Source organism: Myiozetetes cayanensis, unplaced genomic scaffold (genome assembly GCF_022539395.1).
Source record: "Myiozetetes cayanensis isolate MyiCay16 unplaced genomic scaffold, myiCay2020 scf1, whole genome shotgun sequence".
NCBI lineage: Eukaryota > Metazoa > Chordata > Aves > Passeriformes > Tyrannidae > Myiozetetes > Myiozetetes cayanensis.
This window is the reverse complement of record NW_026086604.1, coordinates 112,102,066-112,115,585: the sequence shown is the minus strand read 5'-3', so window position 1 is coordinate 112,115,585 and position 13,520 is coordinate 112,102,066. Positions and strand designations below refer to the sequence as shown.

Here is a 13,520-nt window from a genome sequence, read left to right as displayed (position 1 = left end):
GGGGCTGGGGGTGCACAAGAAGCTGGGGGGGGACACACAGCTGGGACAGCTGACCCCAACTAACAAGGGATATTCCATACCATATGGAATCATGCTCAGCACATAAAGCTGGGGAAGGGGTAAACACAGATTAGGAGTGATGGTGCTATGTCTCCCCAGGTAACAGTAATGTGTGATGGAGCCCTGCTCTCCTGGAAGTCACTGAATATCTGCCTGTCCATGGGAAGGGGTGAATAAATTCCTTGTTTTGCTTTGCTTGCATGCACAGCTTTAGCTTTAGCTATTAAACTGTCTTTGTCTCAGCCCACAAGTTTTCCCTTTCTCTTTTACTCTCTCTCCCCCATCTCACCAGGCAGGAGGGAGTGGGCAAATGTTGGTGCTTAGTTGCTGGTTGGGGTTAAACCACGACACCTGCTTTGGACATAAATATTTCTTGGGGATTCCTCCTGTTTGCTTGCTCTCCTTCCTTTCAAAATAAATAAGTTAGATCCATTACAGAAGACTATTTTCAATCCCAAGGTCACCTTATTTCACATATTCACCAAGGCTAAAAATTTCCCATTAGTTAAACTAACCAAAAGCTGAACACCAGCTCCATACGTGGAACGTATTAAGTTTTGACACTACAGTAGCCAGCTGAATTTCACTGAATTTTCACTGAATTCAAAATAAATGAATGCAATTCCCACTTTAAAGACTGAAGAGACAATGGAAAAGATGGTGAAGATGACTTTACATAAATGGATTGGCTTACAGGCCAATTCTATACGTACCCTTTTTAGCAGCTACTGTTTTACTTGGAATTTTCTCTGTTTGTTTTGGGGCAAAAGATGATGAGAAAACAGGAGCAGAATCCTCATCATCACTGTCCAATTTTGTTGTATCTACAATCACAGAGTATGTTTAGAATAAGATTCATTAACTGCATATCATTAATGTAATTACTGTAAAATTTAATCTCAAAAAAGTTTCTGATACTACAACTAGGCCATGGATGGACCGTGACTTTCTTACCTATGATACAAGTTTTGTTCTTTTAAGGATCAGAACCTCCTTCCCTTTTCCCCTTTATGAATGTGGACATCCTTCTTCTACAACTACTGTGTGAAGTTTGTATATACCAATCCCTAATATATTCCATTAATAACTGCTATTAAGATTAAACAGAACTGTGAAGAAAAGCTCACCATCATCTGTCTTCTGAGAGTAAGATGGAAAAGAGAAGATGTTCCCAAAATCTTGATTCTTCTTGGCTTGAGACGTTTTTCTACTTGCAAACAGAAGAAGAGAATTCTGTGAGTGGCATTAACTACATGCTGAAGTATGCAGACATCATAATATCCACATAAGATTAAACTCCTGTTTTAGCATTTCCAGAATTTTTGTATATGCTTGCAGCAGTCAAACCCCTAAAATCACCATCTGGTCGAGAACTTCAGGCATCTAAAATTAACAGAATGACATTTTTTTTCAAAAATGTACCAGATGGCACAAGACAGAAAACAGAGAATCTTAAAAAATGTATGTTCACAGATAATATTACAAACAGTGTATGATAATCTGGTAAGCCACATTTACCTTTGCATAGGTCAATTGCAATGCTGAGATAACATACATTTTAATTCCTCCACAGAAATGAATACATTTCATTTTACATGGAACATGTAAAGTAATGACAGGCTGATGTTTCTCAGTTTTGTTCAGCCACTTCTGCATTGAAAAATTTATTAGTAAAGAAACTCTGTTGAGTTACAGTACTTACTCTGGAGATGGCTTTGATTTGGCTGGGGAGAAGTCATATTCATCTTTTTCTAAACTGTCTGAAGGAACAAATTCATCCTCTCTGTCATTTATAACTGGAGAGGCTTTTACTTTAAGCTCATCCAAATCATTATTATTGTTAGCATCATCATCATCATCGGCATCATCTTCTTCTTCTGAGAAGTCAAAAGTATACTTGGGCCTCTCAGCTAAAAAAAAAAAGATCACACATATACACATTTCAAGATAGTTGTTTATGTAACATAATACACATACATAAATAAATCAAAGTGGAAGTCGGTAAACATTCCCTGCCTCAGACTACACAAGACAAAAGACTGGCAGATAATAAACTTGTTTCAGCCTGGAAGAATAAAGGGACATAATTTAAAAGTGTTACCCAACATCTAACACCATTTGCGGCTTGCTCAGACACCTTCAGCTAATGGCATTATAGAGACCTCACTGCATAAGTACTTTCAAGGAATGAGAATCCTTCACTTACAATTGAAGTTTTCTTGAATCCATCATTTGAACATTTTCCCTCATCAAGTGCTCGAAAAATTGATCAACAATTTTCCAGAAAAATCTGTGTGTTTTTTAAAAGCTGTATAATACTTACATATTTTCCAAAATTTTAATCTTACTTTTCATGGACTTTTCAGAATTTTTTTGATAAATTTTTAGTAGCTTTTTGAGACTTATTTGACGGTATAACTGCATTAGAGTAATTTTTTTTGTTTGTAATGATATTATCTTGTATGCTGTATTTATGTCTGTTTCTTGTATAATTCACTAGAGTTTTGTGAGTAATTTCTATTTCACTATTTCTATTTTTTGTTTAGAGTAAGGGAAAAGATTTCTGGACCAAGTTACAAAATCTCTCATATTAACTTTTAAGTTCCTAGTTCTGACATTAACAGTTTTTTTTTCACTAACCAGACAGTGGAGAAAATGTAATGCAAGCTATTAGGCAATAAGGCCCTAAAGGAAGGCTACAGTCAAACAAAAATGTAGTTTTGTAGCTGAAACTTTCAATCATAACACTCAATTCATAAAAGCTCGGGTACCTGCAGCTCTCCTAAGCAGAGAGTCTCTTGGAATAATCACAGGTTCATTCTCTTCTAAATCACTTTCAGACTTGGATTCATCATCTGACCATGGGTTTCGTTTCTTCACTTTTTTTGCACTGGATTTTGTAGATGATGGTGTTCTTCTTACTCTAGTGCCTGCCACAAGTAAAAGCATTTACTACCGTCAGGTTAAAAAGTATTTCCTTCTTTTCTAATTGTTTATGATGCACAAATTTTAATCTTACAAAGTTCTCTTTTAAATTATCTAAATTTTCTTTTCCTCCCTGCAGAAAGATTTAACATAATGAAATCATTTCACACAGAACCTGACCTGCTGCTGCCAAACAAATCTGTTTCATAGCTGAAAAACATAAAGTCTCTAATTTGAAGTTTTGGCTTTTTTGCAGTCAAACTTTCTTTTTTTTTTTTTTTAAAGTTGCAGCAATTTTCCATGAAAAGAACATGCAGTTTTCCATTATTCAGGGAACATGATCAGGATCAGTTATTGGAAAAATACAATAAACACAGGAAACAGGGATACCCTATTGTGGAGGGTAACAATGTGTTACTCAATTGCAGGGCAAGCTCAGGTCAAGCTGATCTAATTTGCTCTGAGCTCATCACTGGCTAAGGTAGATTTGAGCTGCACATAGATAAGTCAGTCGTAAGTGCACTCAGTTAATCTATTCAGGTTGGATAATCCCCTGAAAGATCAAAACCAGATCTTATCTCAGAATAATTATTTGCGTAACCACATTTTATTCCTTTTTAAAAAAAAACAAAAACAAAAACAAAAAAACCTCATACTTAAACCTCCTCTTCTGACTTTAGCTTTCTTTTTTGTTGCTGCCTCCCCATTACTATGTATTTCTCAAACAGCAATAATAAATTCCAGCTAACAGGAAGAAGGTAAGTGAACACAGACATTGGTCAGTCTGCCAAGCCATAGCACCCATAACTTTTTAAAAGTCAGAATGACTGAATATGTCAATAGGAAAATACATTTAATCAAGTTTTACAATCTATACCATTACTCAGACTGAAGGTCAATGCCATGTCCTTCAATATCAGAGAGCACACAAACTAGAAATTTCAGTTTGCACTGAATTAGCCTCATTATGTAAAAATAAACTAATTTTCTATTCACAAATTCAAAGATTTAGACACTCCAAAAATTCAAATGTAGAAAATGAAAGATCCACCACCCGCAGGAAGGCAGCTTACAAAAAGAAATTTTGGCAGAGAAGTTTCAAATATTTCTACACACCTTTTCAGGGAAGAAAATCAGATGAAATTGTGATTATTGTGCTGTATTTCCCCTCTTACTATGTGTTAAAAAAGTATTTCATGCCCAGTTAGTGTACACATAATAATAATGGCCACTCTTCGCAAGCGAAGATCCGGGGAAGGTCTTTACACCTTCCAGCCTGCGCATTGGATTTTTTAGGTGAGACACAGTGTGTGCGGAACTGAGCCCACCCTTTAATCCTAAGGTTCATCTGCCGGGGCCAAGTGAGCTTGGACGGTGGCAGCGAGGTCCTTAGGACGTAGATGGATTGCCTACAGGGCTAACGAGCTCCATCAGCCCAGGAGTGGCCCTGACCCGGGTCTTGGCGGTGACAGCGCCGCACCCTTACCACTAGACCACCAGGGGCTCCTTAGTGTACACAACTAAGGTAACTATTGCTGTGTAAGGATCTTACCAGGCTCCTTCTTCTCTCTCTTAGGTTTAGGGGTTTTAGCTGCTGCAGCTGATGCATTCAGTGAGTCATCCCCACCCCCCTCAGCTGGCACACCACCAAATTCTTCGTCAAATTCCATTTTTATTGCTAAAGAATCACTTTCACCCTAAAATGGGCAAAATAAAATAAATTACACCTTTATATTTCAAGATAGAACTGGAATAGTTTTGTAGATGATAATACATGAAAGTAGACTAGTATATTGACATTTGTTGAATAGTCTTGCAAAGAAGTTATCTCAAAAAAAACACCTGAACAATAAGCAGTCACAAGAGGCTTGCAAATGTAAAAGAAAATCCAGTACAAACCTTTTCATGTATTAGGTCAGCAAAACAATATAAATACAGCATTAATGATGTCTAGTGATTTGTTTTTATGCTACCAAACTAGAAAATTATAGCAGTTCAGTAATAAATAATCTAACTATAGCAATTGTTTTGGTTTACCTTCTTCTTTTTCAGCAACTTCCTACTGGCATCAGCTTTCATGGCAGATGTAATCTGTGGAACTATTCTTCTGCCAAATGGTGATGGCATGGTTTCTTCCAACTGAAGTTTTTTCATCTTGGGTTTACCCACTTTGCCTTTTATTGGTTTGCCAACCATGCCAGCCAAAACATCTTCTCTTTCCTGTGCTTCTACTTTCTAACAAACAAGGGGAGGCAGGATGGGGGAGGAACACATTATTTTTTAATGAGAACGTGGTGATTATTTAAGATTCAACTCCTTTTTACATGGAGCATAAGGCTTCATAAGTTTTCTAGAGTAATTTTTAAGGCACATTTTCCAATCCTTTAATCAGCTTTCTTCTCAGTATGAACATATAGCTGAAATACAGACATTTGAGCAGAACATTTCCAATTGCAGCTCTACCACTAACACACAAAGAAATAAAACAAATGTCTTACTTGTATTACCCTGTGTCACTTCAAAAGATTGCATCAGCCCTTTTCAGGCAACATTGGAAGCTAAGGTTCAGCAAGTTATTCACCAGTAGGACCTTATCTTTTTCCAGAGTTACTGATGAGGCAAAGTAAGGGCCTCTCATATGGTATTTACGGTTTGCACACTCCATTCCTAAACGTACAGCTTTGCATTTGATAATACTTACTGCCTAACAAACAATTAGATCATATAACTATGTAATTATGTAACTACTGTAATTATTGACACTACCAGTTCCTACTCCCAGGTTTTTGTGTCACTTGAAAACTAACTTTCTCCCGGTTACTTTTCTTTTATCATCATTGACCTGGAAATAACATTAAACTGTATAGGTGCAAGAGACAATCCCTGAGGAACACAATCAGGAACACAAATAACCATTACTGATTTCCAAGTTAACATTATATTTGGAGATGTATCTGCTTTTAAATCAAAATGCGGTATTTTTAAATGATTTTGCTTAAATTTCAATAATTTCTATTAATTAATGATTTTAGTTTAATTAACTTAAATTTAACATTTTAGAAATATATGTAAAGTAAAACATACTTCAAGCTCTTCAACAAAAGCTGCTAGGTCTTCTTTCCAAAGATCTGAAGGAGATTTTCTTTTAAGGTCATTTAGTTCTCTCTCCTAAAACATGAAAATAGTATGTAGAATGTAAGTCACAACTGAAGTAAATGCCATCAAAACTGAACATTCCCATTATGCACATCAGTAATTACTACATCAGTTCAAATAAGTCTTCCATGGTGTACCAACCTTGGAATCTCTCTGCTTAATTAACTCTTCCACTTTCTCTTTTGTGAGTGACCACAGAGACATGTTTAAGATGTAGTTAAAGTCAGGGCCAGAAGTTGCACCAGAAGCAGAGGAAGCATCATCATTGGCATTCTGTGAGTCCTCCTCTTCTGCAGCCTGGAGTGAAATATTCACCATTACAAGTATTAATAATCTTAGCTCTATGCATGAACTGTAACACTGCTCCAAAGCACTATCACAGAGTAGTAAGGTGTGCCCTCATAGACTGAGTAACTTTAACATTTTCTCGATCTTTCCAAAAGGCCATGTCCCTGTGACCTTCTGTAGTTGGATTATTTAATCATTTGATTTAAGAAAAAAAGTTTGAACCTGATGCTAAACCCTATATGCTTTGTATGCTGTTGGCTACAGATATTGGTACTATCACAGCTCTCTCACAGGGCTGAGACCTTTGCCCTTTGGATGTTCATGCATATCTGCTCCTTTGGAAATGAGTACAATCCTTTGGGTAAAAATAGGTATCAATACCCTAAATGTACAAACTGAGGTTTGGAAGTAAACCAAAATTTCTCATAATAATAGTTTTTTGCTGTAAAATACAACACACTGCATAGAGTTAAAATAAAGTATCAAAACCCGAATCAAATCAAATGTGAAATGAAAACAAATAGCTAAAGCAGTGGCAAAGTCACAGAAAAGGAGGGGCTGACAGAGATTTGAGGCTTCTTTTCAAAGTGGTCCCATCTTCCCCATAGTAATGCGTGAAATTAAACTTGTCACATTTCTCTTCTGGAACAATAAAAACTTCTTGGGTTTTAAAAAACCAGAAATAAATAGAGATCAAGATCAAATTTACTAAAGTAAGTTTAAAAGTCATAGCTTTATAATACTCATGTTTCATTACAGAAAACTGATGAGTAAGTTATATAGGAATAATGACATTTAGTAATTAGTTTTATGTGTGGGGTAACTGATGCAGCACTTTCTGGATCAGCCAGTGAGAAACCAAGTTGCCAGTTTTGATTTGGGTACATTAAGAAATTTGATCCTCTGCATTCCCATTTTTCAGACTTGTATTATCTAGCTTTCTTCTAAGAATTACCCACATAAAATACCAACATTACATGACTGTATTTTTTTATAAGTTTAATTCTTTTTAAAAATGGAAGCCAATAAGGAGTAATGAATAATGTTTTTAAAGTGCTATGTGTGTTATAAATTAACTTAGACTACTAGAAAACAAACATCAGAACCAAGTAATATAATTTATAACAATAACAGCATCAAATACATGCAGAGATTTCAGATTCTTACCTTTTCCTGTGCTTCTTTCCAGGCTTTTACTGGATCAGATTCATAACCTCTCTGGACCAACATCTGAATCAAATCTCTTTTTGATCTGTTCTCTACAAGACACACACACACAACCAGGAGGGGGAGGAGGAGGGAGAAAAGGAAAATCAGTGTCATGAAAGTCAATGTCTTGAATGCAAGCACTTTCTACTATACTTAAATTTCCAGGTTTTCCCCCACTGTTAACAATTCTAACTTTTATTTACTCACCGATGGTAATTTTCCCTTGTATCTTCTCCAGAATGAAACGAGCTTGATTGTTGAGCTTGGTGGATTCTGCACCCAACATTCCCACAAGCCATTCCTTGCGTAAACTATAATAATGTAGTCGCAAATCAAAGAACTCCTTCAAGATGTCTTGCACAGTTTCATACTTCTTCAAACATCCCATGTGATCAAACAGCACCTATAAAATACACAATACACTTCTTGAGAGAGATTGCATAACTCAAACTTTGTTAACCTTTGTGTGCGAGTTGATTTCTATCGCACATATAAAGGCACCATACAAGAAGTGGTACTTTGAAGACTGTGAACTCAAACACTACTGTGGAACTACACAGCACATAGTTGGAAAGGTTTTATTTTTATTCATAAGCCGTTTTAAGAATGAGATTTATGGTAACACAGTCAAACAAAAAGACAGCTATGTAGAGAAATATGCTTAAGTTGACTGAATGACTAATTTTGTCTAAATATTAAAGCACAAGTCCAGTAGCAACTAATGACTCAAAACTATTTAACGTAACCATTAAAAAGCTTAACAATCCATAATAATCATTCAGTTCAGTTGTGAAATCTGTTACTTTTCAACTATGAAAACTACCATCCTTCAAGTTCAAACACAAAGTAAGAAATCACTTTTACTTGATAGGTGGAATCAATCCTGCCTAACTTCTGACATCTCCAGTTTAGACATTTATAGGTGAACTAGTCACCCTCAATGCCCTCCAAAGTCAACTGAAAGAAATAAACCCCTCTAGAGGGCAATTCATCCATTCAAAACAGCTATTTGGGAGTTGGGGGACAATGACTAGCTCGCATAACTTTTTAAGACGCTTACACTAGGGCAGATTAACTCTTACACACAGACAGAAAGCAGTCCTTAATTATTTATTTCAGTAGGAAGAAAACACAGGATTAAGCTGCAAAACATTTTGTAATCTGTGAAAGATAAAACTGACAGCAGATTCTCACAGCAGTTCATACAGTTGTTTAAAATGTGTGAGAAATACCATCACCTTAATTTGGTAGGTTTGCTTTTAAAGTACAATCTACAAAATGGGTTGAGCAAAGCTTGTTTCCTCTTCCAATTCCATGGTCTCTAATTTATTTTTTAGCTATTGTCACATAGCTTTTGATGTATATAACGATAACAACAGCAATGATATTTGTGCTTTGTGATAATATCTGAAAGCAGTATCTGCCATTACAAAAAAAAAACCTGTTTTTCAGTATCTGTAAAGACAGGTTGTTTGGAAATCTTCTGGCAGAAATTACCTTATAATTCAAATCCCTCTTTATTCACATTCTTAGTATGGTCAGTAATTTACATCACTATTATGTCTTTAGCAGCTTAACTACAATGTTTGCTATACCTGATAAACTAAAATTGGATTTATGTTGGTGGAAGTATTGGATCATTTAACTCTTATTAGAAGAGTAACAGTCCTGCATGAAGTGCCATTTTGAAAATATAACTTGTCTCAAGTTTAAAACTCAAATCTCATTATAACGTGGCAGAAAGTTATTTGTATGATCTACTTTGCATTACCCACTTTTGGTTAGCTGTACAGGAAATTTTCAGTTACAGGAAAGCAACCACCCCAGGCCTGTCTTATTTGAAAGATTCATCAGATGTTTGTCACCACTACAAATTTTCTACTATTCAAACGATTTCAAACAAACAGGACACTGTTCAATGCCAAGGACCAAAGTATACTACGAAACATTTGAGATTACAACAAACAAGGGTAGAGATTCTGATAGCCAAACATGAAAAAGTTACCATAGAATTACAAGTAAGACTTGTTTGAAGCTTAAAGACTTTGTGCAATCCAGCAGCTTCTGCCTGTGCAAGTTTTTCTTCGGTCATCTTCACGACAAACTTCACAGTCGTATCAGTGTGGTATTCCTTATAGTCAGAAATTAATGCTGGAGTTTTTTCAGTCCCATTCAGCATAGGTTCTAGAACCTGTTCTTTGTACACCTAAGAAAAATAGAGCCGCAAAACCCATAAACGCTTTAAATGCCTTAAAATTGCAAACCAACTGAACAACATAAATTTTCAAATCTTTGTGCATTACATCTGATACCAGTTATAATTTGCAGAACCAGCATAACCTGCAAAATGCAGGCCCAGACTAGCACAAACATAAGAGGCAACTACAAGGACAGAAAAGGCTCCTCTAACGTGGGTTAACTACGAATTCAGCAGAAGAAGAACATATTCTTTATAGTACAGACAGTAGATGGTACAAATAGAAAAAACCCTCTTCTACAAAAGCACACAAAAGAATGAAGCCACGTTCCCTTCCATGTATGTGTAGTCATTAGAAATTGTGTTAAAAGTTCAGGCACATGTAGGATTAAATAATTTAATGAGGAACTCTTCATTGCTTTTTGATTTTATTTAAATGTATTTCACTTTTACTTACCTGGGTCCACGTCCTTACAGGAAGCTCTGTAATTTCTACTGTGTTCCTGTCCACCACAAATATTTCGCCACTGACTACGTACTGATTTTGACCAAGTTCCTGAATGGTTCCTTTGAAGTTTTTGTAGTTTGGGAGCTGAAATTGGAAAAAACAGGAAAGTCGTAATAATCTTTATACTGAAATGCTGGGAAAATATCTGTTTCCCATACTCCATACAGTTATCACTTTATATTGCACTAATCCATCAACCAGCCTCTCACACCTGTGAAAATCTAGTCATAGGAAAAATACTACAGAAAAAATAGAATGCATGCATGTGAGTGACAGGACCAAGTATCCTAATGTCCACAGAGCAGAAAAATGATTAAGAAGATACAGTTGAACCCAGTGAGGTGGTGAGGTTTTTGGTTTCTTTCTTTCTTTCTTTGTTTTTCTCTCTTCTAGAGAAACCTCCAAACACAAATAAGGCATAACAGAAAGCAAATTAACACCCCAGTCTCACAACAACTTTACAGAAGTGGTGCTACCTCTCCTAATAATTTTCAATTTTGTGCTGTTCGGCAAAAATAGTGGAACCCATCCAGTTTAAAATTTAACTGTCAGGGTGGGAAATTTTTTTTAACTGAATTGATTCCCTTATCCAGCTTACCATGCGGACACAAACACATACCAGCATACAGAAAGGAGTTAGAAGAAGGCAGAACTGCCTCTTTCAACCACAGTGAAGCTTCAATTGACTGTGAGACTACACAGAAGGCCTAGGAGTCCTAAAGGAAGGGCAATGGATTGCATTAATTTAAAAAAAGAAAAAAATCTACTCATTGTTCCCAAGAATTTGCAAAAGGAAACTCACTACGTCATGAAAATTGATACTGCACACTCAGTGAACTGTGATCTAAGTAGAGAAGGCATTTCTGCTTCTCTGACTTGGTAAACAAAGCAATGTTCATCAGTTGTAAAAGAAAGGTTACATTAACCATACTTTATCTGTTGGTCACAGATATTATGGGTTCACAAGTATCTTCCTGTTCACATTTTTTCATGTATACATCACTTCTGGGACTTCTTATAAAATTTTAAATAAAGAAACAGAAGCTAGATGCAGTTCATAAGTCTGTTTGCAACAGCAATATCTTGAACAGCAGCAATATATTCTCCTATGCTCACAGATATATATAAAAGAGAGAACAATTCCGACAAGATAGAAAATATTAAGTTTGGCTGAAGATAAGTAGTAATACCTTCAAAAAGAAAGAGTGGTACAACTTTTTACTCTACTGTCATGCCGTAACTTTCAACTAAAAAGGCTTACAGTCAGCAGACTGAAGAAAAAGTCCCCTAAAATAATTGGAAAAATTACAAATTGCAACGGTTTTGCTTCAAGGTGAACTTTCCCACCTCACCCCAACAGTCAAGTAAAGCTTCTACAAAAAATTACTGGGACAAACCAGCTCAGATATTCCAATAACCACGAAGATCTAGAATGACAGGAATTCATTTTTTTAAGAATAAACATATAAGATACAAATCTATACTGTTATTTTTACCATTGGGTGGGGATCTAAGCCATCCAGCATCCGTCTGACATTGTTCACTATCTCTCTGGTATCGTAGTTTGGAAGTTTGCACGCCCATCCAGTACCAATTCCTTCAGCTCCATTTACCAAAACCATAGGAATGATGGGAATATACCATTCAGGTTCCACGCGCTGGTTGTCATCATAAAGGAATTTAAGCAAGTTGTCATCCACTGATGGAAAAAGTAGCCTTGCTAAAGGGCTTTGAAAAAGAAAAAAATCATTTAAACTCCAGTCCAGTAAGTAAAGTACATATTGCTTTAACAGTCCTTGGGCCCAGATACGATCTGTTTGTAGATTTTCATGTCTTTTTTTCTCTTTGCCACTCTGACACTGAAAATCCAGTGTACATACCTCCTGAGAAAAGGAATTTCTTCCAAATGGAAGAGTGTGTTCATAACAGATGATGTTTATTTCACAATAACACATGTACCTGATACACTAGCAACTTGATGACATTTAAAATCCACAAAATACAATTTTTTTAAGCATTCAGAACACACAGCTCAATGTGACATTGAGGCACCCAACAGTAGAGCAACACCGTAGGCAAAGAGTTGCAAAACTGCCTTGCTTAAGTGTAGGACTAGCAGTTTCTGAAAATGCTACAGAGGTTTTGCTGGTGACTCTTTTGCTCATCTAGAACAGTGTCCTGGGCGAATACGATTTCCAGCACCTCATGCAATGAGGGAAATGTACAAAATTAGGTTGCCACAGAAAGAACACAGATAAGAAGTGGAATAAAACCTGATACTTACATATAAAGCTTACAATTAGAGGAAAAGAAGAAACTACAAGGAATTTTAGGCAAAATATCACATTGAAATTAGGAAAAAAACTCGGCAACATAATTTATAAAACGTTGTAATTTACATTAAGGAACACATTCTAACACTCTACACACCAAATTGAATTTCAAGTTACTAGGTGTGAAAAATCAGTATTATTAAATAGGGTCTTCATTATTAATTATGTACAGTTTAGTTTGATATGAAGAAACTCATCTAAAAGTAAAAGAATCAATCTGAACTTTGAAGTCTAGGCTGAGTGGCAGGACTTCTCACCAGGTAGCAACACCCCTTTTATTGTGAAACTGATTAGATTTCACACTGAACAGGGGAACTGAAAGCTACTTCTTCAAGAAGTCACATTTTAAGATAGATATCTAATTTGAGTGATCTACACCTTCAATCTTCAGCCTTGTACTTTTATACATGGAAAAATCACATAAAAAATCAATGTGCAAAACCACATTTAGAGATCCCAAAACAGAGTTTGAGCTTCTATCAAAATATTCCAATCTTTCCCCATTCCTCTTCCACAAAAAAAGAAAGAAAAAAAAAAGTGCTGTGAAAGGATTCATTTCATGACAAGGCCTTTCAAAAGTGTGCATTTTACATGCTTTACATTTGTAGTTACCTTAACATGGTGAAAATATAGCGAGGGCTGGCAGCATCTTTTCCACCATGCAGCCTGGTGCCAAACTGACCAATAGGTTGTAGCAGATTCACATTGTTACTTCCAACAAAGTTCTGAGCCAAATTGACGATAGTCATCATTAATGCTTGCTGCAAGGAAATACATAGTAATAGTAATAAGAATAGGTAGAGACAGTCTTTCCTAATCAGCCAGTAAAACTTTTTAATTGTGT

At 35.9% G+C, this 13,520-nt stretch overlaps 1 protein-coding gene across 5 annotated transcripts in view; it reads right to left on the bottom strand.

Annotated features, from left to right (window-relative positions):
- TOP2B (DNA topoisomerase II beta) overlaps positions 1 to 13,520 on the bottom strand; it is a 72,869-nt gene that overhangs the window by 5,935 nt on the left and 53,414 nt on the right. For 2 of the 5 annotated variants that reach the window (XM_050329849.1, XM_050329835.1), the window contains exons 20-33: positions 13,289 to 13,437; positions 11,840 to 12,071; positions 10,293 to 10,427; positions 9,644 to 9,844; positions 7,846 to 8,041; positions 7,597 to 7,688; positions 6,283 to 6,438; positions 6,070 to 6,153; positions 5,023 to 5,220; positions 4,538 to 4,682; positions 2,832 to 2,990; positions 1,763 to 1,970; positions 1,188 to 1,270; positions 774 to 884 (exon numbers count right to left, since the gene is read on the bottom strand). In XM_050329849.1, the coding sequence (XP_050185806.1) occupies positions 774 to 884; positions 1,188 to 1,270; positions 1,763 to 1,970; positions 2,832 to 2,990; positions 4,538 to 4,682; positions 5,023 to 5,220; positions 6,070 to 6,153; positions 6,283 to 6,438; positions 7,597 to 7,688; positions 7,846 to 8,041; positions 9,644 to 9,844; positions 10,293 to 10,427; positions 11,840 to 12,071; positions 13,289 to 13,437 (2,149 nt within the window). The remainder of the gene's footprint in view (positions 1 to 773; positions 885 to 1,187; positions 1,271 to 1,762; positions 1,971 to 2,831; positions 2,991 to 4,537; positions 4,683 to 5,022; positions 5,221 to 6,069; positions 6,154 to 6,282; positions 6,439 to 7,596; positions 7,689 to 7,845; positions 8,042 to 9,643; positions 9,845 to 10,292; positions 10,428 to 11,839; positions 12,072 to 13,288; positions 13,438 to 13,520) is intronic. The other 3 variants (XM_050329842.1, XM_050329857.1, XM_050329868.1) reach the window with 3 other exon arrangements.